The 24,806-nt window shown below is 36.4% G+C and overlaps 1 protein-coding gene, 1 long non-coding RNA gene and 3 pseudogenes across 2 annotated transcripts; 4 read left to right on the forward strand and 1 right to left on the reverse strand.

The window, feature by feature from the left end:
• Window positions 1-1,174: 1,174 nt before the first annotated feature.
• LOC109102644 lies at window positions 1,175-2,925 on the forward strand (annotated as a pseudogene).
• Window positions 2,926-6,994: 4,069 nt separating this feature from the next.
• On the reverse strand, window positions 6,995-12,635 carry LOC109102171 (fos-related antigen 1-like). The gene is given in 5 exon segments (XM_042738829.1): window positions 6,995-9,235; window positions 9,331-9,438; window positions 10,478-10,738; window positions 11,295-11,430; window positions 12,622-12,635. Coding segments are annotated over 5 exon segments (1,101 nt in total). The 3' UTR covers window positions 6,995-8,653.
• Window positions 12,636-14,593: 1,958 nt separating this feature from the next.
• Window positions 14,594-15,617, forward strand: LOC122139680. The gene is made up of 3 exons (XR_006156485.1): window positions 14,594-14,634; window positions 14,945-15,026; window positions 15,346-15,617. It is a non-coding gene; the product is annotated as an uncharacterized LOC122139680 (long non-coding RNA).
• Window positions 15,618-15,828: 211 nt separating this feature from the next.
• Window positions 15,829-19,009, forward strand: LOC122139679 (annotated as a pseudogene).
• A 1,139-nt stretch (window positions 19,010-20,148) lies between these two features.
• On the forward strand, window positions 20,149-22,983 carry LOC109102699 (annotated as a pseudogene).
• Window positions 22,984-24,806: the final 1,823 nt, after the last annotated feature.

Raw genomic sequence — 24,806 nt, forward strand, 5'->3', positions numbered from 1 at the left:
TTGTGTTACAGTTATAAATGAAATGCATTTTTTTTTTAAAAGAATCCATCATTATGGCGAAAACTGTAGCCTTTTCATGAAAGGAGTTTAATTCCAGGTAGAGTTGACCTAGAAACTGAAAAGTTAATGACATCACAATCCTGCCCTATTAGTACTGTGTCCTTGAGCCATTTACTAGGAAGAAACATCCCTGGCCTATAACATACAGTAAGTCATGAAACAAAAGCATCTGGGTAGGACATCAAATTAATTAAACTTTCACATTACCAAGTTCACTAAATCAATTTATGCATGTATTTATTTAGAACTATACTTTGATAAAGTAAATGAAAATAATGTAAGATGATTTTAAAAGATGATGATTTTAAGATATTACATTTATAGTTGTTTTAACATAATTACATTACAGTCTTAAACAATTATAACCTATGTTTTTACTAAAAATCCTAAGTGGACTTACCTGACACCACCATATTTTATTTCTAGGTATTATGCTTTTGATGATTTGTTTGTTCGAGAGGTCCTCTGCTGGTTCCAGAGCTTGAAAAATATCACTTTTACATTTATTCATTTAACAGGCACTTTTATCCAATTGACTTACAATTGAGGAATACAATAAGCGATTCATTTTAAGGAGGCAATAACATGAAAAGTTTTAAATACAAAGTTTCAAACATCATCTAGTAAACTGCAGAACAGAGATATTAAGAAATAGTACCTTTTTTTTAAAGACTCAATCATGACTCTAAAAGGTTTATAAGAAATGTCTATTTTCAAATAAATTCTTAAATTCTGACAGATATAATCTGAATTTGCCATTTGTTTTATTCATATAACCATCAATACCAGATTATTAGAATATTACAAAAAATTTAAATATTTAATCCACTGCAGCATCTTAACCAACATAACTCTTTAAAATTCAAACTGCTATTAACTCTCATTGAATCCAGCAAAGGGCACAAGTATATTTTCAACACTGCCTTATTATTCTGCACCTCTCCCTTATTGTCTTGCATGCGGTTGTTCACCCCTCCCTCTCATTTATCCGAAACTGTGGCCTGTTTCCATTCTCACTCCAGCGACCCCCCTCTCACCCCAGGCCCTGGTTAACACCCCACATTGTTATGTCCTCGTGCTAGCAATTGTGCTGGAGAGCAGGGAGGAAGGATGTAGCTAAATACCATGGCTTAAAGTAGAGAAAAAGCTTTTGTCACCCTTTCCGTTAGTTTTATGTGTGTCCCATGTAGTCTCATCCCAGCAGTGGGAAGACCTCATCTGATACATTTCACCATATCCTTTGCTTTGTATTTTCAGTGTGTTATATGAGTGTGGTGAAGCTTTAGATATTAGAAACAGCTGTGAGAGGGGAACTCACTCACTATCCGGGATACAGTAGAGATTTTTACGGTAAGGGAAGAGGGGAGGGGGTGAAGAAGGGAGGGGAGGAGAGCAGGAGATGGGGGAAGACATCACTGCCTCCCCAACCATCACAATCGCCAAAGGAAACACTGTAATCTCAAGGAACATCTCAACCAATTCCTCAGGAATCACCACGAAGTAAACTCGCGGGCAGCCACCATACATTTCAGCGTCGTTGATTCGGATTAAAACCGACCAATCGCATGCAGCACTAGCATAACCAGCCTGTCCTACATTTCGACTCTTATTTATTTATTTAATTATGTTATTTACAACGCGTTTCATGGCGAACGCTTTTGCTATTTAGACATTAAATAGCACCGAGGTTATTTAGCTTACTGGACTGCACTGGAATGGGTTTAAAGCTTCAGGGCGGAGAGAGACGGACATTGTGATCCCTGATAATACAGAAGAGAAGAGATGCTCCACGGGGATTATTTTAAACCTCCGTGTTGACCTCTCATCCCAGCCAGAGGAGCAGAAACAAACACGATGTGCTTCAGTGATTCCCAGAAGCCAAAAGACTGAGAAATGAATGCTGCCAAATACATTTTAAAGCACTGAGGAGAGAGGTAGGCCTTTTTAATGTGTTGCAATCAGGATGTGTTTGATATTTTAATCATTAAACATGACAAAATAATCCAGTTTGCATATAAGAATTGTCCTTCCACCCACCCCTCCTTATTATAGGTTACAAATAGCAGAGCGAAAAGGAAATTGAGCTTTTTCTTCGTGGCTGGATGAGGAATGTTGCAATCCATTTGCAGTGACAGACATCTCATGTGCCTCGTAAGAGTTATTTTATGGTTTAACCGCTGTAATAACAATTAATTTGTGTACAATATGGGGAGCGACAGTGAAATACTGAACCGGGAACTGTCAAAGATGTCCGAAGAAGACTTGCTGGCTTGTTCTAAGGAAGAGCTGGTGAGTCGACTCCGCAGAGAAGAATCTGAAAAGATGTCTGCTCTCATACAGCGTGGTCGATTAATCAAGGAGGTCAATAAACAACTGCAGGGACATCTGCTTGAAATCAGGGAACTCAAAGTCATCAACCAGACGCTGCAAGAGGAGAACCAGGAACTTCGGGATTTATGCTGCTTTCTGGACGACGACCGTCTGAAAGTGAAGAAGCTCGCCCGTGAGTGGCAACTATTCGGCCATCACGCTGCTAAAGTGATGCGGGAGGACCTCGGCGGATACCTCAAGAAGCTCGCCGACCTGGAGCGGGATGCAGGACGGTCTGGTGAAGGAGAACCTGGATCTGAAGGAACTTTGTTTGGTGCTCGAGGAAGAGTGCGTGAGCAGAAGTGATTCCAGCCCGGGTGGCTCCACGGATCTCAACATACCGTGTATGGTGGGCCGGGATGTGGGCGACGGGAGCTCCAGCACCGGGAGTGTTGGCAGTCCAGACCAGCTGCACTTGGTGTGTTCACCAGATGAATGAAGGAGAGGAGCAGAGCCATATTACTTTACCCTTCTCTCTTGATGCTGAGACAGACATTTTATATCTACTAAAGTAGTTTACATTTTCTGACAATGACATCTCAGCTATTTCGGTGGAAATAGACTCTAAAGTAGGCTAGTTTACTCATGGCCTTTTGATGCCATAAATACAGTTTCTCTATATTTCATTGATTAACATTTTATAGTTGGCAGACCTTTAACACTTGAGTAAAATTATTGGGTGCCAGGCAAAACAGAATTATTTTTAAACTTTTAAAGTGACAGCCTTTCCTTTCAAAATCAGTCCTCCTTGCTGGGAAATCCAGCTTAAAGGGGATAAAGTTCACACGGAAATGAATGGTTTGTCATAATTTACTCCCCCTGATGTCGTTTATGCTTTCTGCTGTGGAGCACAAAATGAGATATTTTGAAGAATTATTATTTTGAAAAACTATTTTTATCCATACATAAAAAGTCAGTTCCTTCCAAAACAGAATTGGACTCCATTGAGTTTTGAAAAAAGTGAAAAAAAAAGAAAGGGGGTATTTTAACCTCTGAATCAGTGTTTTTTTTTTTTTTTTTAAGGGAACTGCAAAGAGTTTGTTAGTGGATGAAAAGCTAATAATTAATTAAATAATAAAATTGTCACATTAAAAAAATAAAAATAAAAAATAAAAAACCTACAGACAAAGATGAAATATTTTATTTGCTTACCTGCATGTCATGCTGACCATTAACTGGTATCAGAGAACCTTGAACATTATGAGAATTAACTGTTAAATTCTTAAAATATTAACTAAGGGGTATTTCAAGTAAGTATTTTAGGTTAAAGTTGTTCCGCTGACAAAAAATGTACAATATAAATTGGGGAATCCCAGATATGAGGCATTTTTCAGAGTATCTTCTTTTGTGTTCTGCAGAAAGTCACACAGGTTTGCAACAAATGTGAATGAATCATTTTGATTTACTTTCTTTTTAAGCTGGTAGCTTTGTTTTTGGAACATGGTGGCTGGTTTCTACCTGGTCTAAGCTAGTCGAAAACTATTTTGACTGAGATGATATGACCAACTGGTCTAAGATGGCCCTCCAGCTTGTACTTTCTAGAAACCATCCACCATGTTCCAAAAGCTTCAGATTTTCCAGCAGACCTATTTATTGTATTAGTAGCATTATTTGAATGTATGATTTTCCAATAGTTGCAGGAATGTTAAATAAAATAAAAAATTTAGTTTTGGGGTTGACATTTTCAACAACATTGAGAGAAACTAACCATACTGCTAACTTGTACCAGGTTTTACTGTGCACTGATTTGTTCACGGGCTGATGTTTCTCCTACGATGCACTATGACAAGGCTGCAATGAATCTTGAATCTTTAGAGATTCACATTTTTACTGATTAGAGCCATATACTATGTAGTGATCTGTTTAAGATCATTTACAAAAAGCACTGAATCTTTTTCCGCAATGGAGAGGAAATGGAAGTATCAAAAGATTGTGGAAAGCGAAGCTTCCATTGTAAGCAGATCAGAATTTTTGTGACGTAATATGGCTATGTCACGGAGGCCCAAGAATGATTCACTGGAAATGCACATGTTACTAGACCACTTTTCTTCAGTATGAGATTGTTTTTTCCTGTTTGTTTTGAACTGGACAGTATAATTCACTAGATGTAGTGACGTGTGCTCCACTAAACAATGTTGCTGTGCTCTGCACTGAATCCACCAAAATGAACTTTCTTTTGCATTAACCCCACTTTAACTACACACCTGTACTGTACAAAGCTTTTTGTGTTCAGTTGTTGCTTTGAGAAGATTTAATTAATACACACTGAATTGACACTGTTTGGAGGAGAAAACATTGACATGTAGGTTTAAAATTATTGTGCTAGATATTGTTATTATTTTGTTGTATTTGCTGCATACTACAAGACCCTCCTACATAGGATTGTTCTGTTGTAAATGTTTTTAATCCAGATATATGATCAGTATTATTTCAATGACTGCAGTTTTATAGCTGCAAGACCCAGCTCTCTAATTGGTTAGTATTTGCTTTGTTTCAGGCTATACTCATTGTGAGTGAGATGGCTTTAAATACACTTGACTGACACACCATGTTCTGTTTTTGTCTTTTTTCCTCATACTTTCACTCTGCATGAAAATATATAAAAAAATTAATGTTGATAGTTAATTTTTTCTAGCAAAGAAAAGGCATATTCTAAAATCATCCCCCTTCAGGTCGGGGTACATGTGTTTTTTTTTTTTTTTTTTTTGCTGTGAAATGTTTAATGTCTTTTGAGGAACATTTATTGGTTCATTTCTCAATCATCACTGTATTGTGTTGCGCAGTGAAAACTACAGGGCTTTGATCATATGACTATTTAAATTTTAGAGACATTATTGGGAGATATAGAGTGAAAACTGATATTTATATGCATTTTAAATAGTCTGTTATATTGTTATAAAGATCTAATTCATTTGCAGTCATACTTATATGCCATAAAACCCTGATGTATAAAAAATGAATCTCAACATAACATCTAACAAATAATTTTCAAAAAACATACTATATGCGATAAAACCCTGATGTATAAAATATGATGCTCAATATCCCAGCTAACAGGGAATGTTCTCAGAACTTTGGTTAAATTTTTGGCAAGATATTATCAAAGTTCCGCTCAAACTTTCACTTAAATTTATATTTACATTTAGTCATTTAGCAGATGCTTTTATCCAAAGTGACTTACAAATGAGGAGAACAATTAAGCAATCAGACCAACAATAGGGCAACAGTTTACAAGAATAGAATAAAAAATAGAATAGAAAATAAAATAAAAAAATAAAATATAAAAGGACAATGAATAAAAAAAAAGGTAAGTGCTAGTATTAATTGGTCAGGTGTTGATGAAAAAGATGTGTCTTTTTTTTTGAAAATGGTTTAAGACTCAGCTGCTTGACTTGAGAAAGGCTGGTTGTTCCACCAGCTGGGAACAGTCCAGGAAAAGGTCTGTGAGAGTGATATTATGCCTCTTTGGGGATTGTTCACTTGCAGATTGCACGCTTATTGAGAGTGCTTGAGTCTGAACTAGCAAGTTTAGGTATATTGGTGCAGACCCAGTGGTTGTCTTGTGGGCAAACATCGCTACCTTGAATTTGACGTGAGCAGTTATTGACAGCTAGTGCAAACTGATGAAGAGAGATGTGATGTGGGCTTTCTTTGGCTCGTTGAAGACCACTCTTGTTTCTGCATTCTGGATCAGTTGCAGAGGCTTGAAAGTACATGCCAGAAGGCCTGCCAAGAAATCATGACAGAAATCATGAAGAAATCAGTCTGGAGAGAACGAGGTTGGACAAGGAGTTGTGTGGCCCGCTCTGACAGGAAGGATCTGATCTTCCTTATGTTGTATAAGGCAAAACTTTCTTTCAGTAATGTTAATAGAATGTTTATTCAAAATGATCTGTTCTGTTGTCATATGTTCAAAGAGCATGTTTGCAAAATAATAAAATGAAAAGTTTCAGAGAACATTCAGAAAAAACATTAAAATAACAGATTGTTCTGACAATCATTTCATATGTCAGACTTTGCAGGGTTAAAGTATATATTATAGCTCGCAAAGCACTGAATAACATGAATAAAAAGTTTTGATGAGGTCTTAGTCATGCTGTAGCTCAGGCCCTAATTTATTGATGTTTCACTGGTTTATTTTTGGCATGCTGTTTACACAGCTAGAACAGTAAAACTTTCACTGTGACTGGCATATAGAGGTCCTTTCAGCAAAACATGTGCTTGCTGGTTCATTTATTCAGCACAAACTCCCTCTTAATTATCTCAGTCATATGTTCTCATGTCCTCTCAAAGTGAGCGATAACAGAGGGCACAGTGTGGAGGAAATAGTGTCACCATGTTTATTTAATTTGCTCTCTGTATATTCGAGACATCTTGGCCTCTTTTAACTTACGTGCACTTTCACTTTATCACTTTTGTTCCTCAAGGCTGTTCATCGTTAATTGTAACCACAGGCTATGAAGTGATAAGGATCTTTTCATACATATTCTCATATGCTTGTCATACAGAGCATGTCTCTCATCATGTGAATTTTTCCCATGAACACAGATGACCAAAAAAAATGTTTATCCTGAGCAGAACTTTATTTATTTTCATTTGTCATACAACAATTAAGGATCAACACTGGTGTTTAACAACTGGTTTCAGTTCAGAGGCAAATATGTTTGTGACTCCTTGAACATTTTTGTCATCAGGACATCCTAGGAGGAAACTGTGTGCTCAACCCCTGCGTTCCTCCCTCCTTGTGCCCCTGTGTGCTGTGAGAGACTCTCTTAATATGATGTAACTTGCTAAACAGAGTCAGCTTCAACTTACATGTTTCATACAGTATAGAATTCAATAGAAGTCCACATTTTAAGGCACTCTAGTATGTTACAAAATATTTTTTGTATTCCCAATAGCAGCACACATTTTCAGTAATTGTTTATTAGAAGTTAAATAGCATGCAACATTTCTCCTTATTAAAGGAATCAACATCAAATCAGTAAAAAATATCTTGTTTTCAAAAATAAATACAAATCTATATGTGGTCAAGCAATAGTAGAGTCTAACATATAGTGTACTCAGTACAGTATATATCATATATAATTTACTTCTACTGGCCTGTGAATCACACACCTTTGCACTTGTAGAGAAAACATCCTGTATAGTAACAGTTGAAGTGTTTCATGAAGTTAAAATATTATTTTTGTAACCAGTGTAACAGTGAACTGTCATTGAAGTGCATATTCTCAGTGTTGAGTTTAGTGGTGTTGCAGACATTGTACGTAAAGAACCAAGTAGGCTGCATCCCTTCAGTTTCTTTAAAACTAGCTTATCCCGCATACACTGTTACTACGCTGCATTTCTTAAAACCAAGATTAAACATAAAATAACAAGACATTACATTGTGTAAATCCACAAACATGTGCATAGCAAGACAGTATAACCGATACAAATCCAAATCCACATTTCAATTGAAACATTAACATTTCTAAAATTGGTAACGTGATAATAAATAACGTAATAGTTGCTCTTTAAAAACTGCTTTCCTGAAGTAACTGACATTCCTTCCTGAAAGGCATAATGGTGATAGACCTACACTGTGCTCTAACTCTCAAACCCCCAAAGCAACCTCTAAACCTTTTGCTAGTAGGCCAGTTTTTTAACTGCTACAGTACCGTCACCAATACACTAAATATGTAGTTGAAGTAAATTGCTATAAATCAATAATACTATTATTAATGCCACTACAGTCATATGTTATGGCTAAAGTCAGTCAATTTTCTTTTCAGTGTTATATACATATGTGCTGTAAAAATTTAAGTCTACTTTGTATGTAGGATGATCAGATCTTTCATTTTGCACTACACATCCTTAAAGGTGAAGTGTGCAATTTCTATGTCACTAACGTCGGCAAACGAAATGCAAAAATACCTTTTCCTGAACACTTACTCCATATGTTATTCATTAAACAAACAGATCAAACAGACCTCCAAATTCACGTTCTTGGTTTATCCAGTATTACTAATCAGCCTAAGAATGGCATAGTTGGGTCTCCTTACTATATTGAGGTTACACACATCACCATTAACTTGTGCTTCTCTATTCTTATAGTGCATTCAATTTACTTGATAATTGCTATGAATAAAGGTAAACAGAATACACAGGTAAAAGCATACATGCTTGTATGTAGTAGTAAGGACACTTTTGGAAACACTTTTTCCCCTCGGCAGATAAGAACTTAAAGGGTGAGGATGGTTGGTGAATTGAGAGAGTGATCGGACTGATCTCCACTGCTGCTGCTGCGGCGATGAGCGACGCCACACGGCTGAGGGTTATGAGAAGACTGGCTGGTACTATGAGAGCTGGTGAGATTGAGAGCTTGGGAGGAAGTCGCAGAGCTGGTATCCTGTGAAGAAGAGGGGTAGCTAAAGACCAGGCTGGCAGTAAAAGGGGTCAGAGATGGAGTGGAGATGAGGACAGGAGTATGAAGAGACTCTGATTCAAGAGGTGCGCTGGTAACAGTGGAGGCTTGAGCTGGAGGTGGGATGGTAATTTTGGGCTTGGGTTTATTAAGCTTGGCATGACTCTTTGATTCTCTTGAAGGTCCACAGGAAAGAGATCAGGGTCCCACCACAGACTCAATCTTGATTCCACTCAGCGTCGGGAGGTCACTGTTGGAGTCAGAGTCAGAGTCCGAGTCCTGGACTTTGCAGATGGGTCTATGGGCTTGAAAGACCAACTCAAGCTTCTCTTTTTGCTTCTGAAGCTCAGCGATCTCCTTCTGCAGACGTGATTTTTCATCCTCTAGCTCGTCAGTTTCCTGTGAAAAGAAAGATTTCAAATGTTCAATTCGTGTAATGCAAAGACATTTTGACTGAAAGGAAACTTAACAAAAAATTAACAAAATGAACTTACATGTTGCAATGTGTCAGTCAGTTCGCGTCGACGGTTCCTGCACTTTGCAGCAGCCATTTTATTACGTTCCCTTCTAATTCTACGACGCTCAAGTTCATCAGGGGATAACTGGAGTGAGAAAGTAAAGCAAATAATATAATATAATATAATATAATATAATATAATATATATAATATAATATAATATAATAATATATAATATATATTCATGCAGTAGTTTGACACTGTATGTATCTGTAATAAAATATTTTAAAAAGTACAAAAAAAAGATAATAAAATAAAATAAATAAAATAAAAATATATAAATTACAAAATAATTATAATTATAAAACCTATGTCCAATTGGAACCATCTGAACCTTATCGGTCAATTCAATTTTTATAGTTCAAAACATGTGAAAATACTGCCATCTAGGGGATGAGATTTTTAATTTCATTTAAAATTCAATGACTACGTTGAGGCAATTTTGCAATTTTCATCTCTGTAATTACTCTGTTATGAATCCGATAATATATTGTGTTAATTAATTTCACGCTCTTTTTCTTTTGTGGGCATCATATGCAGTTTCCCTGACCTTATATTGATGAATCACCTGCAAACACCCTAGTGACTCAAGTATGAGTCATTATGTTTTACTCCAGTGAATCATATGATATCCCATTTCCGGTCTCATTATTTCACTCTTATCCTGCTATACCCAAGACTTGGATGCATGAGTCAGGCAGGATTTCATGAGTTAATATTGAATGAGCATCTCTTGTTTCCTCTAGGGTAGATGCTATGCTATAAGATCATAACATGTATGTGAGAGTCTTACATACAAAATTAATGTATACAGCTGAACACACTTAAATAAGCCCAAACGAGAGTCACACCCTGTGTGTATCAGCAATCATGTTTACGAGTACCCCCAGGTCACACACTTCAGACTCACAACAGGATATTACACATTCTGGATCTAGCACACTTTGATTTGGGTCATGTGTGAATAACACGCATGGCTGGTTTTGGTTTTGGCTAAGACCACCGGCAAAATTGGACAGGATGACAGGTGAACATAGTGACAAACCATGCTGTCTCTGTCTCCCATCATGACTCACCACGGCCTCATCACACAGACAGACGGACATCTATTAAACTGGACTCACATGTTCATCATTTCTGCTTCTTGTTGAGCTGCCGACGGCTGTAGCTGCTCTAATAACACCTGGCCGGGACATGTGTGATTGGGAAAGTTGAGGATTCATAGATGGGATTCTTGGTGGCAGTGAGTAAGTTGGTCGAAGTGCCCTGGATGGTCCCGGGGTGCCTAGAACGGAGGGCTGAAGCATCCATTGAAGGTCCTGGTTTGAAGTTATGGCATTGAGACTGGGCACAAACTGACTGGATCCTGCCACAGAATATTTCTGCTACAAAGTACAAGAGACAATATATCATAAGTTACCAAGGCAGTGGCATTAGATATTTAGGGAGGAGGCTTTATTATATTTCATTATGACTCAAAAACCCATTGTGTTTGCAGAAACACCCAGATATAAACACCAACTTGAATCACTAAATCTTTTATTATTATTATTATTATTACTACTTTATTACTGTCTGCTCTGGTCTCTGTTTTGGCTACATTTATTTGGTCAATAATGCTAAACAGGGGTCCGAAATGAAATGTGCTAAGGGGGTCCATAGAGAAAACATTTAAAACACAGGTTTTTACTTACCTTACTTAGGTGTTACATTAAGTTTCGAAATATATAATGCTATGATAAGACATGCCAGAATATGAATTACAACTAATTTCTCAATAAATGATATGTTGAGCATGTTATGTTGTTCATAGATAATGATACAGTAACTGTTATTTATTATTCATAGCTGGGGAAATGTTAATTGAAACTGTATTGAAATCTTAACTTCTAAGAAGAGTATAACATATGACCTTGCTAGAGATGAGATAAAGACACTTACCTGTTGTTGTTGTTGTTGAGTTGTGACAGCAGTTGTAGCGGAGCTCGAGCCTGATCCAGAGCTGTTTTCTGGGAAGGTCCGATCGATTCCTCTGCCCAGGTTTCCTTTCCGTAGTTGTACATGTATGCCGTTGACTCTTCAGTAATCCAAAGGAAACTGTTGACTAAATCTGTGAACTCTGTGTCGCTGCCTACTAACGTTCCCAAAAAGGTTCCTCCTACTTATATCACTGACAGTTCACGCGAAATTCAAAAGCAAGTTAAAAATCCACCTTATTGCGGGAAAATGGTAGAATCCACCACGATACGCCTGGGGGAGTCTAGAAGTGTCTGTCAACGTTTAAAATGTTCAAATCGCTGGCAGAGGTAGACTAAATGTAAAAATAACGTTTTATGATATGTATAACACAATTCTGTTTTTCTTCCAGACTGATGGTTCACCAGAATATAAATAAGTGATCAAGAACGGTACTGTTTTCGCCCCTCCCATCTTACGGGAAATGGTGCTGCCTGTCTTTAGAATGACGTTTGGTCACATGGAAGATTACGTATATGACCATAAATGGGTTTTTTTCCGGGAACGTTCCTTCTGTTTGAGATAGTGATAGGCGCTCTCACAATTAAGACGATTCTAAATGGAAACTTGAGCTTTTTACAGCAGCTTTCGTTATTATGTAGCTATTCATTCAGAAAAGTGTACAGGTCATTGTTTTTCTGTACTAGTCCGCGGGTTTATGTTAACACTTAGTAGGCAGCGTGTGGAAAATCCAACCAATTAACATACTCTTCCAATGAGTAAATAAGAGTGGCTGGTCTTCCACAAGTGAAGAGAGACCACATTAAAGCAGCATGCAGTGAATTAATGCCATGAATGAATGAAGGCTCAACTGCTTCTCAACATTTAGCTGAATCATCCCCACAGCAGTAAATAGGAAAATTATTCAGCTAAATGGTGCCAGGCGGTGAAATCTTGATTCCTGACTTTCCTTCTCGTTTTTGAAAACCACAATCTTTCGGGCAGTTCACTGTAGACCTGCAATCTGATGTATTTTGTGCACACATATTTTACAGTCACAGAGTAGATACTTGAATCAAGCTTGTGCTCTTAAGGTAAATTGCTCTCAGCCCAGTTCACACCACTGTCAGAAAAATCTTTTAGTAGCAGTAGCAGTATTGGCCCTCTGGAAATGATTTGAGGGACATGTTTTATCTTATGAGAGTATGTTTTACCTAATCGTACAGAAACACATATACCATATCTCACACACATAGTTAATATATCTGAAATTATAAGAAGAATTTTAAATCTGAACAATTATGACTTTTACCTGTAAAACAACATCTTCACCAACTACACCAAAAATTATTACAAGCGGCATTTTAATGTCATCTAGGGTCATTTTTTATTACATTTACTGGAATTTTTGACCTGGTCAAGTTCTTACTCTGGTCCCTCTGGACATCATACTTAATTGCTGAATTACAGAGCAAATTTTTTTAAAAATGTATCTTTTGTGGGTCGATCAAATAAAATTAATAACATGAAAACCCAGCAACATACTTTTTTCTTTTTTTTCTTTTTGTAATATGTTTATTACTGTTCAAATACAGTCACTCTTGTTTGTCACCACTTTTCAAGATCTGCTCCTTTTCAGCATCATGACTCATTTTTTTTTTTTTTTTTTTTTTTTTTTTTTTTTTCCAACAAAAGAAGGAAATAAATGATCATAAATTACAATAGAAAATTTTTGTCTACAATACAACAATAAACACACTTGACTCAACCTAATAAATAAACCAAAACAAAAAAATCGTCAAACAGAAAAACTTTTTTTATATTTTACAGATAATTCCAAAACTTTTTAATGTCATCTATGGTCATTTTTTTTATTTTTTTTTTATTTTTTTTAATGGAATTTTTGACCTAGTAAAGCTCTTACCCTGGTCACTCTGACATCATACTTAATTGTTGAATTACAGAGCAAATTTTGTATAAAATATGTTTATTTTATAGGTTGGTCAAACAAATAATTAATAACATGAAAACACAAAAAGAATTTTTTATTATTATTTTTTATATTAAGTTTCTTTTTTGTAATATTTTTATTACTGTTCAAACAGTCACTGTTCTATGTCACCGCTATTCAAGATCGTCTCCTTTTCAGCATCATGACTCATTTTTTTAAGTACACCAATGTTCAGTACAATGATCTGTTTGTGACAAAGGAAACAATGTTTGTAAAAATGAAACCACAAGGCTGAAGTGGACAACAAATCAAAATGAAAGGTAAGATGTCACTGTTTCTTTTGTCCTACTATTGATTGATTAATTTTTTTTTTAATATTATACTGTTGTAACCAGAGTGTTAGTGCCTCATTATTTTTTTTTTTAATATTATATTGTGGTGCTATCTTTTTTATATAATTATATTGTGGTGCCATATTTCAGATTTCTTCTGGCAAGATCTGGTTGTAACCAGAGTGTTAGTGCCTCATTGGGTGAATTATGACCTAAGCAAAATGGAATGCTGTGATGACACTCCCCTTTCGTAAGTCTCCACAACTAGCCTGGACGCGCAGGCAAGGTGCATCTTACCCAGATAGGATCTGCTGTTGCCCAAGTCTTGGTACTGATACAAACAATTTACGTAGGCTATGTTGACGTTCTGGACACTAAGAAATTAAAGGGCACTCCCCACTGCCAGTTATTTCATGTATTCAACCAAATGTTGCCATTCTGTCATTTATCACAAAAATATTAGAACTTCTGCACTATTAAGATAATTTTCAGTATGCCACATAATAGCTTATTATTTCTCACACACTTGTAATTTCACACACAGGTGTAATTATTACATATTACGATATGCTTTTATTTAAATGATTATTCTCACAGTAATAGACAACTGTGATATGATAGATAGAATTTGAATAAATTCTGCATCAACTTAACAAAGGAACACCGTAAATGATCATAAATTTATCTAATGAATTGTTTGGCAAACTACAATATATGCTGGGGTTACATAACTTCGATGACTTAACTAAAAAAATTGACAAAAATATTCAATTTCTCATATAATTTAATTTATTATTTTATTTTATTTTATTATTTTATGCGGCACTGAAGCATTCTTTAATGAATAAAATAAAGTATACAAAATAATAAAAAATTTTTTTTTTTGTTTTGTTTTGTGTAAGGGTGTGTGAAGCTAATGCTGCATTCACAACATATCGTAATTATCTTAATTTCTATATGACAGCACGTGACGTTCACGTGACGTTCTCGGAATTATGCTTTTCCATGGCAACCCTATCAACGCCTAAACAGAGGTCACGTGGTACGTAGCTCTCAGCAAAACTCTCAGTTTCACAAGTTGTAATTACGAGTTCTTCGAGGACGTGAACTCTTTTTTTACAAGTTGGAATCTCTTAATTACATACCATAAATATGGCGTGAATGCACCTTTAATTACCAGTGAAAATTAATGAACGCCACTGTTGTATGTATTTTCCTTTCGTTTACTTAGTACTACGCAACCCCACTTTCTTTTGATTGCCTTGCTTACAGCCAATCAACGTGAAACTTCAATCTACGCAACCGTCATTTCAACCAATGAAATTGTGAGGCTGTTCCTCTCTGCCACGCAGGCACATTTCTCATCAGCCAATGAGAAGCAAGAAGAGGCGGGTGTAAGAGTGAAGGCGTACCACAGACTGTACAGGCGTACCTGTGAGTATAAGCTAACACGAGACACTAATTCCTTAAAATACAATATTTCAAATTGAAATTATAAGTGACTACCGATCGTTTGTATCTGCATCAAAAATAAGCGTTGTTGCTTTTTGTAAGCGTTCTGGTACTGCATTTAAGGTTAATCTGACATGTTTTGTTAGACGTCTTTCAGATTAGCTACATAGCAAGCTAGTATATTATTAGTAGTCTGATGCTGACATCAGATGGCAACATATTAGTGGCAGGCTTTAATCGGTTGGATTGCAGATTGCTCTGTTGGTGAAGCTAATCAAATTGTTTTTGGAATTCAAAACAGCACAGAAGATGGATTTCCAACAGCATGGATACCGGGCAAGTACGTATGAAAGATCTTAGCAAAAGATTGTTGTTCTTTGAGATACGTGGACAACAACATACTGTGCTTTAAAATCAGCAGAGCCTAGATTGATTACATCACGAACAGATTGGCACTAAAGTACATTGCAGATTGTAAAGTAACTGATTAGACCTAATTGAACATCTTAGCTTGATGACGTGGTGTGTGAACTCTTTGCCACATCACATGTAATTAGTTACTGTAATATCACAGGTCATAGTTGAATAAAAAAACAAAAAAAATTACGATACTATCCTAGTTTTGATGAATAAAAAACCATAAAATATATTATATGATTATCCAAAAAATCTATCAGTAATTTCTTTCTCTCTCTCTCTCTCTCTCTCTCACTCTAACTCTCTCTCTCTCTGCTCTCAAAGCCAGAGCCGAGAGCATCCCTTCCGCCCATTGGGGGGTCCGCTTCTTTTTGATGACACCAGTTCTGGGCCCCCACCCACCCAGACAACCAGAACTACTATAGTTCAGGATATAATATGGCTGATGCATCGGCAGGAGGTCAAGATCCCTGGGAGCGGGCAGCCTCTTTGCTGATCCAATGGCCAGTGCTGCCATGATGTATGGCTCATCACTTGCCAATCAAGGCAAGGATATTGTGAACAAAGAGGTGAGATGCCATGTTTAACTCAAGGTATGCCAGTGGAATGTTATTTTAATGATAAAGTGCAGTCTTGCTTTGTGTACAGCCTTTATTGGGAAACCACTATATTTCTGCTGTTCCAAATCGCCACCTAGTGGCAGAAAAGTAATTAGCATTTTTCAATAAGCCCATCTGCTGTTTTTGTCAGACCAGTGCAAAATTGACCCATGTTTTTGCGCACACAAAAACGCAGAGTTGCAATAATCTGACATTTGATATATTTTAAATTAATATGATCATTTTGACTCATTCCTTTTCTTATAAATGGTTTAAAGGCTGATATATGATGTTTATCATTTTATAAGATTTTTATGTTGTTGTGAAAACCTGTATCTGAACTGTAAATCATATCATTTTATGGTTTATTATGGTACCATAGACAATGCACAACTCCACTCATACAGTGTTCATTTTATTTTTGCGGGTCCTAAAAAAAAAAGCCTGGAATTGATTTTTAAAAAAATCTGGCGACACCCTGTAAATAGTGAATTAAAATTCCTTCCTTGATATTTGTGTGTGTGTGTGTGTGTATATATATATATATATATAGATATATATATATATATATATATAATATATATATATAATATATATATATATATATATATATATATATATATATATATATATATATATATATATATATATATATAAATAAAAGAGTGCCTGACCGAAGGGCTACCAGGGATTTTGTAATTTTGTGAGCCCTGAACATTTATTGTGTAATTTTATTTTATTTTTCTTCCCACCTGTCTGGGAAATCTCTTTGGCAGATCAACCGATTCATGTCGGTAAACAAGCTGAAGTATTTCTTTGCAGTTGATACCAAATATGTTATGAAGAAACTGTTGCTTCTCATGTTCCCATACACGCATCAGGTAAAATATTAATTCATTTTCTCATTTTTAATTAGAATTGCTTCTTTATTGAACATTTTTAACTCTACATATTCTTGGATATAAAATGCATTAAATATAGCATTACAAGTTCTTTTAAACAGTTTTAATATCTTGTCACTTTATTATAAATGAAATTGTCACACTTGTCTTCCATCACCCAGGTGCATTCAGAAAGCCTAATTTATTGCAAAATTTAAAAGGTTTATCTTGCACTCTTTTGAACAGGTTCAATATAAACTTTTTTTTTCTTTATGTATACTATAATATCATCAGGACTGGGAAGTACGTTAAACACACAGAGACACTCATATGCTGTAGAGATCTCATACCACGCCATGATGTCAATGCTCCAGATCTCTACATACCCAGTAATTAATTTTGATCATTTATTCTGAGCAACCTGATAAATCGTTGATCTGTACTTACAAAATTGTTATTAAAAATCTTGCAAATAGTTTTAGAGAGTTTTGTTATGCCCCCCAAAACAAACATTAATGCAATTGCAAACTCAAGCTCAATTTTGTGCATTTTTGTGCCATTTTGTTGCCACAAGTGCCACTGTAGTGGACTTTTTCATAAACTCTCTTCTCCTATGGCCAGTTTTCTCTTCCATGTAAGCCAGGTCACATTTCAGGTCATGGCAGAGCTTCAGCTGAAGAGAATCTTGCTGAGCAAGTTAGATTTTATAAACATGTTTATAGCTAGCTACCTGAAAAATAACTCATCCTAATGGTACAGACATTTGCTTCTCTTGCTTCCTTGAGTACCAGGATTTAATGCAGAGAAGCCCATTAAGTATGAGCAACACAGTTTCATGCTTGCAGTGTGTTTGCCATGTAGTCACTGTAGTAAAATCAGAAAACCATGTCTCTGTGAATTTATAGAGTTGTTGCATTGTCTGCACTTGACTCTTGTTTTCATCATCAAACTTTTCTTTTCATCTAGCAATGGCTTTTATCACCTACATTTTACTGGCTGGAATGGCTTTAGGAATGCAGAAACGGTGAGTTATAGTGGTTTTTATAGAAGAAACACACTGATATGGACGTGCTTGGACATCCTAAGGGATTCATATAAAAATACATTTAATAAACCTTCAGCACTGCCATGTTCAAGTAATCTTTTTGACAATGTTGTTAATGAGACATGTTATATGATTATTAATTATGTTTTCTGTACAGGTTCAGTCCAGAGGTTCTGGGTTTGTGTGCAAGCACAGCTCTGGTTTGGATCATCATTGAAGTTCTTGTCATGTTGCTCTGTCTTTACTTGCTCACAGTTCACACAGACCTCTCAATGTTTGACCTTTGTTGCTTACAGTGGATACAAATATGTGGGGTATGTATATTATAATGTATTTTACACACCTGTGTAAGAGCCACATTTGTAAGGTGGATTGTGTGTTTTTATATTGCATTAAAGATGCTTTTTTTTCTATTTTTTTCTTTGTTTTTCAGGATGATTTTCACAGTGTTGTCTGGACTGCTCTTTGGCAGTGATGGTTACTTTCGTTGCTCTTGCTTGGTCTTCTTGTGCCCTCATGTTTTTTATTGTGAGTTTTATAAGTTTGTAAGTTTTTTTTTTTTTTTTTTTTTTTTTTTTTTTTTTTTTTCAATACATTTCTCCAATTAATTTCTTTTTTTTCTTTTAAGGTTCGTTCTCTAAAAATGAAGATCCTGATGTCTTCATTCTCAGCAGAACTCCATGAGTGCCAAAACCCCAGTTTCGCATGTACATAACCCTGGCATCAGCTGCCTTTCAGCCAATCATCATTTACTGGCTCACTGCTCACTTGGTCAGATGACCTACAGTATTTAAATTATGAAGGAACTTTAAAATGACAATGCTGGACTGGGATGGTTTCATTTTTTGGCATTGTTACAGAAAAGTGGATTACCATGATTGTGTTTTTATCCACAAAGGATGTATGTGGTCTGATCTTCAACATTGGCTCCGTCGGCATTGTCATCTGCAGATCAGTTGTTGAAAATGTAATTTAATATTTTTACAGGATTGTGTTTTTCTGTTGTTGAAAATGGGAAAATGTGGGAAAATAACAGTTTGACTGCTCTTGTGTCTTGGCCATGCTGCTTTAGTGTCACAAAATCCAGACTTCATTTTAAGAGGCATGCTGATTTATCTGCCCTGTGCTGTGATTCTTGTGTGATGTGCACACGATCAACTCAAGTGTCCTTCTTTTTTTCTGTGCATGAACAGTTTTCTTCTTTAGAGCAAAATAAATCCCGTAAACTAGACTTTTGATGTGTGTAGAATTTTCATCTTGTCAATTAAAATATCTGATATGTTGTACGTATAGCCTACAAGCAATATGACGTGTGTTGTGACGTTTTGAGTTCAGCTGCTGTAAACATTCGGGCAAAACCCTGCGAGCGTGTACAAAGGATAAACATATGGTGCTTTTCCACCAAATATATGAGCACAAACGGCCCAAAATAAAACCAAACTCGTGTTATTTCATCCATCCCTCGCTGAGTGTCTCTTTAAGGAGGGGTCGCGCGCTGGCTGCAAAGCGTCCTTCTGGTTTCCAAGGAAACGTAGGAAAGGACTGAACGCAGACAGGACGGGATAGTGCGAGACATAACATAGCTTCTTTTACAGATATTTTAACACTTTGACAAAACTTATAAGAAAAAAGAATCAGAAAACTGGATGCTATAAATTCATCCCTACTTATTCAGGTGAGTTTTTCGCTCTTTTGTCTTGACATAAAGGTTTCACGCGAGCATGAATGCTTTGGCAATTATTCTAAAACGCAATTTAATATCCTTGCGCCATTTTTTCTAAGGTGTATAGACCATGTGGCTTGGCTTTCTGTGTCTGTCATGTGACAGAATAATCTTTAAGTTTGTTAAGAGCCACTTGAATGGTGTGTTATTTCTCGCTCAATCAATTTACTCGGCTGTGCAGTCAGTATTGAAAACAGAAATGATACTTCTATGGCAGGGCACTGACTTTTATAGCCTCCTTCCTGGGTTTAATAACTATTTGTTTGTTTATGAAAACGGCTTCGCTGTGTGCTTGTTTTTTTTTTTTTTTTTTTTTTTTAAAAAGCATTTTGTAGGACATGTTTGAATGTGTGTACATATGCATTAATATTTCTCTGTTTGTTTGTTTGTTTCTGCAGTTAAACGGGTGGATGTGTGGACCTGTATCTTGCAGCTGGGAGTCAGATGGAGAAACACACACAAGCACTGCCACCCCATTCTCCTCTACATTCCCCCCGAAGTGATTCAGAAGCTCTGTCTCGATCCCCCTCTCTTCCACAGCCTGCTGCTGTTCAGCTCGCGTCCTTCCCTTCCTCCCGAACCACCCCAGCCTCCGATCTGTACTCAGCCCCTCGGGCATCTGGAGGGTCACACTGCCTCAGTCCCTCTACAGTATCTGACCAGGATGACCTGACCTGCCTCAGCTGGCTGCATCAAAGAGGGAACCTGTTGCCCCTGCAGCCACTGCCCAAAATCACCACGCTGCCCCAGACATTAGACCCGATTCCTGTCCAACAGCTGCTTTCCTCCACTGACAAACCCCCGTACTCTTTTAGCAGCCTCATCTTCATGGCAATAGAAGATTCGCCCGAGAAGAGGCTCCCGGTGAAAGGTATTTATCAGTGGATTGTTGACAACTTCCCCTATTATAGAGAGGCTCCCGGTGGATGGAGGAATTCGGTCCGACACAACTTGTCCTTAAGCAAGAGCTTCCAACGAATACATCGAGACAAGAGTCAAGTGCGTCAGACTTCCACTCAGAACTTTCTGAGAGAGTCTATATTGATTAGATGTTTAATGAAATATTCCTGCTTTGTTCCGCAGTCTGTTGGAAAGGGCTCATTATGGCGTGTTTGTCCAGAATATCGGCCAGCTCTTCTAGAAGTTCTTAGAAAAACACATTATTGTCATCATACCAACAGCAGTTTGCTGAACAAGCGCGTTTTGAGTGAGTTTGATTTTGCTTTCTTATTGACACACCACCTTCTTAAGTGAAATATTGAATTAGCTGATGTATCATGCACAACGTCAGAGGAACAAATTACTCTTTCATTGTGATACTGATACATGCATATCTGACCTACATTCTGAACAGGCTGGAGGCGGCTGATAATGGGCAGAACACCTTGGGTGAGACCATGGAAATTTCAGGTAAGCCACAACTGAACTCTACTTTTAAAATTAACTTACTGGAGCGAGAATGCTTCAACAAAAAAAAGTCAAATTTAGTTTAGATTTCAGCCGTGGCCAGAAAATTGATCTTTTGTCTCATCTCATCATACCAACAAACAATCAATTACACATACAACACAACAGACCAAAACCCACATAGAGTTACCATAAAAAACAGCACAGTTATAAATAAATACCAAATGCATCTAAGCAGCATGAAACAGACATGTTAAAAAAAAACAAGTGTTTGAAGTATATACACTACTATTCAAAAGTGTTTTATGCTCACCAAAGCTGCGTTTATTTGATTAAATGTACAGAAAAAACAAGTAAATGTGAAATTAGAATTACAATTTTCATTATCACATATTACAATTTTCTATTTTAATTGTTTTTTTAAAAAAAAGTAATTTATTCCTGTGATGCAAAGCTGAATTTTCAGCATCATTACTCAGTCTTCAGTGTCACATGATCCTACAGAAATCAGTCTAATATGCTGATTTTCTGCTCAAGAAGACATTATCAGTGTTGTTGAAAATAGTTTTACTGCCGTGATAAATTTTATTAGGTTGCTTTGATGAGGAGAAAGTTTATCATTTCATTATGTCATATCATTTATCATATCATTATAAATGTGTTTAACGTCACCTTTAATCAGTTTGTGTCCTTTTTAAAGACCCCAAACTTTTAAATGATAGTGTGTGATATGGTGCTTCTCTTGCATGCGCTTTTTTGTTTGCTACCCTTTATCTACTTTTTCCAGACACGTATGTATGTTTGGCAGCTGTTGTCTTGGTAACAGTCGGACATTACCCTAGCAAACCTATAGCCACGTTGACAATAATGGCCTTCCTCTCTATATGTCAGGCGTTTTACTACAGGGTCACTTAAGTAAATAAGTCTCACATAACAGATGGGTTTTCTCTCTTGATTTGCAAAGATCTTTTTCACCGTACAGTACTAATTAATTAGTAATAATACAGTAGTACAGTAACTGGGAATTGTTAGTGTTTTTTGTGAATGAAAGAAAATATGCAGCTATTTTTTTTTTTTTTTACAGAGAGTGACTGACAAAATTCAGAGTCGTTCTTACACTTAGGTTATGTATGGTACACTCCTCTAAATTCCATCACATTAACTGTACCTTTTCACTGTTCCTCAGATCTAGATTTTCTATCTTCAAACCCACCGTGCTCTTTGACACCAGATCACGAGGAGCTGGTCCCCATGGAGCCTGTGGAGCTGACAGAGGTTGCCGGCGAGGAGGATTCAGAGAAAAGATCCGTTGGCAGGACAGGGTTACATTGAGTTACACTATTATCAGTATCAGCCAGTATCAGTACCTGGTTCTTCCAGGAGACACTGAGGTGGACCTGGAGTCGGTTGAGATACTGCAGCTTGATGCAGAGGCACAGGAGGCTGCAGGGTCACTGCTTGACCTCGCGGGAGGCAACCACTGAGAGCTTACCTGTGTGTTGTGTACAAGCAAGGAGGGTTAATGGGGAGATAGGGCCACTGTGAGAACTCTAGGCTTGATGTACTATTGGCACTTTGTAACTGCCTGAACTTTACTTACTGTCGTGAAAGGTGCAGCATAAGCAATTCCAAATAATCTAGACATGTGTAGGGACTGACAACAGCACTGTGAGGGTATCCTTGGTATTACTGTATAATAATAAAGCATCTGCAAAATGCTTTCATAAAGAACAAAATATTTATTGTTTATTGACATGGTTGAAAGGTAATATTTAATGCACTTCCATGCCATTTTTAAGTCCCTTCCATTAAGATAATTCTAAAGATTTGTTGTGTTTCACATTTAAATTAGAGGGATAAAGTTCTGATGTGATATTTTTTTTTTTTTTTTTTTTTTTTTTTTTTTTTTTTTTTTTTTTACAGTATGAAATAGTTCAAAATTATGAACATGTTCAAGTATTATTGATATAAACTGCCAGCTGTTAGATTGGGTAGATGGAAAGATTTAATATCTAATGCTTATTTCTTGTTGATTATTGTCATGCTACAGCATTCTGTAGCTATTAGTTTTCTGTGTAGTAAGATGCATGTCATATTTTGCTTTATTGACGTGTTTATTTTTATTTTTTTTAGTTTAGTATGTTTTAGCAGGTTGACACTAAATAACATTCTGACCCCATCCTCTTCATGTGTAACTCATGTAGCAATAAAGTACTGAAATGTTATGATGAAATCATTGCCTGATTTAACCTGTGAGATTACATATTTTTAGTTTTTAGCGAGCACTAAGTAGATTGCAAATTTATTAAGAAGACATTGGGGAATGAATCTGTGTAGTTATTAATGTCTTATGGCTTCATTTATAAAATGACACATCCTAAACTTTAGATAATGGTTTCTCTGCAGTGGCCTCCTCCATTAATTTGAATAATAGAGAAAAAAAGGCCAGTGTTTCTGAATATCTGACCTACCCTTTTAGATATGTCCCTGTAGAAATATATAATTTTGAGCATGTGCTATAAAAAACACATTTAGATTAAGCTCTGCATACACTAGAAGCTGTTGTGTAATGTAGTAAATGAGATGTGTTCATGCGTGGTTCTTGGTCCTGGCTACACTAAAAGTGAATGCTGCCATACCAGTGTGAATCTCATTATGGAAAACCTGTAAGACACTCCCTAGATGTCTGGCAAGACCAAAGTATTTGTATTACATATATATATATATAAGATATATATATATAGTATATAGTATATATATTTATATAAAGATGGTTAGTATTGCTTGTATCATTTCCATGTTAGCATGAATTAACGTTTTTAAGTAGATAAGCATATCAAGTAAATGTGCGCACATTGTAATCAGAGAGGTGATATTTAATTAATATTAAAAACTGAGGATTAAAATATTATTTCACGCTTCTAAATCACTAAGCTCAATAATATTTACGTCCTCTGAGTGGACCATTACAGCAAAACCCGCTTCTTATGTGAGTCTGCTCTGGGTTCTCTTGGATGTTGTAGTTTTTGTGGCCTACTGACAGTTCGAGTATATACGAATTCGTTTACCCACATAACTACATTTCCCAGAACACGACGCGCGGTGGAACGTTCTTTGACGGGACAGAGTTGTGTTCATTAAAACTGAATCGTTCATAATCTTAAGCGGAGCCGCAGTGGGAAGGTTTTTGCAGTGTCGAAACGAACGAAGGAAAAGGTACTGTAAATGATTGGTTGCCTTTCAAAGTCGTTAATGTGTTAACCAACTCAAAACACTTTTAAGATGGCTTACTTTGGCTGTGTCGCCCGTTTCTCAAATATGTTCTCGTTTTGAGTGAAACTGCTCAATGCTGGGACCAGGCGATAGTAACTAACGTTAGCTAGTTTAATATCAGCAAGTTTGATTTTATATTGTAATCATATACATGCATCTGTTAAGATCTCACCAAACAAATTTCAAACTTCTGCTATATAACTTCATATTGGGAAAATAATTACATAACGGATTGGAACTCAGCCAAGTCCTGTTGAACAAGGAGAGGAGGTGCCTGCACTGATGTTTTAGATTTACTTATGAATATTAACTATAACGTTAATTTAATTAGACCCGAAACACAATCTGCATGCTTTTTAATAGTTGACATAGCAAGCAAGCTCTTATGTTCATTTTATGATATTTGACAGAAGTTTC

This window comes from Cyprinus carpio, chromosome B14, assembly GCF_018340385.1.
Source record: "Cyprinus carpio isolate SPL01 chromosome B14, ASM1834038v1, whole genome shotgun sequence".
Taxonomy (NCBI): Eukaryota; Metazoa; Chordata; class Actinopteri; order Cypriniformes; family Cyprinidae; genus Cyprinus; species Cyprinus carpio.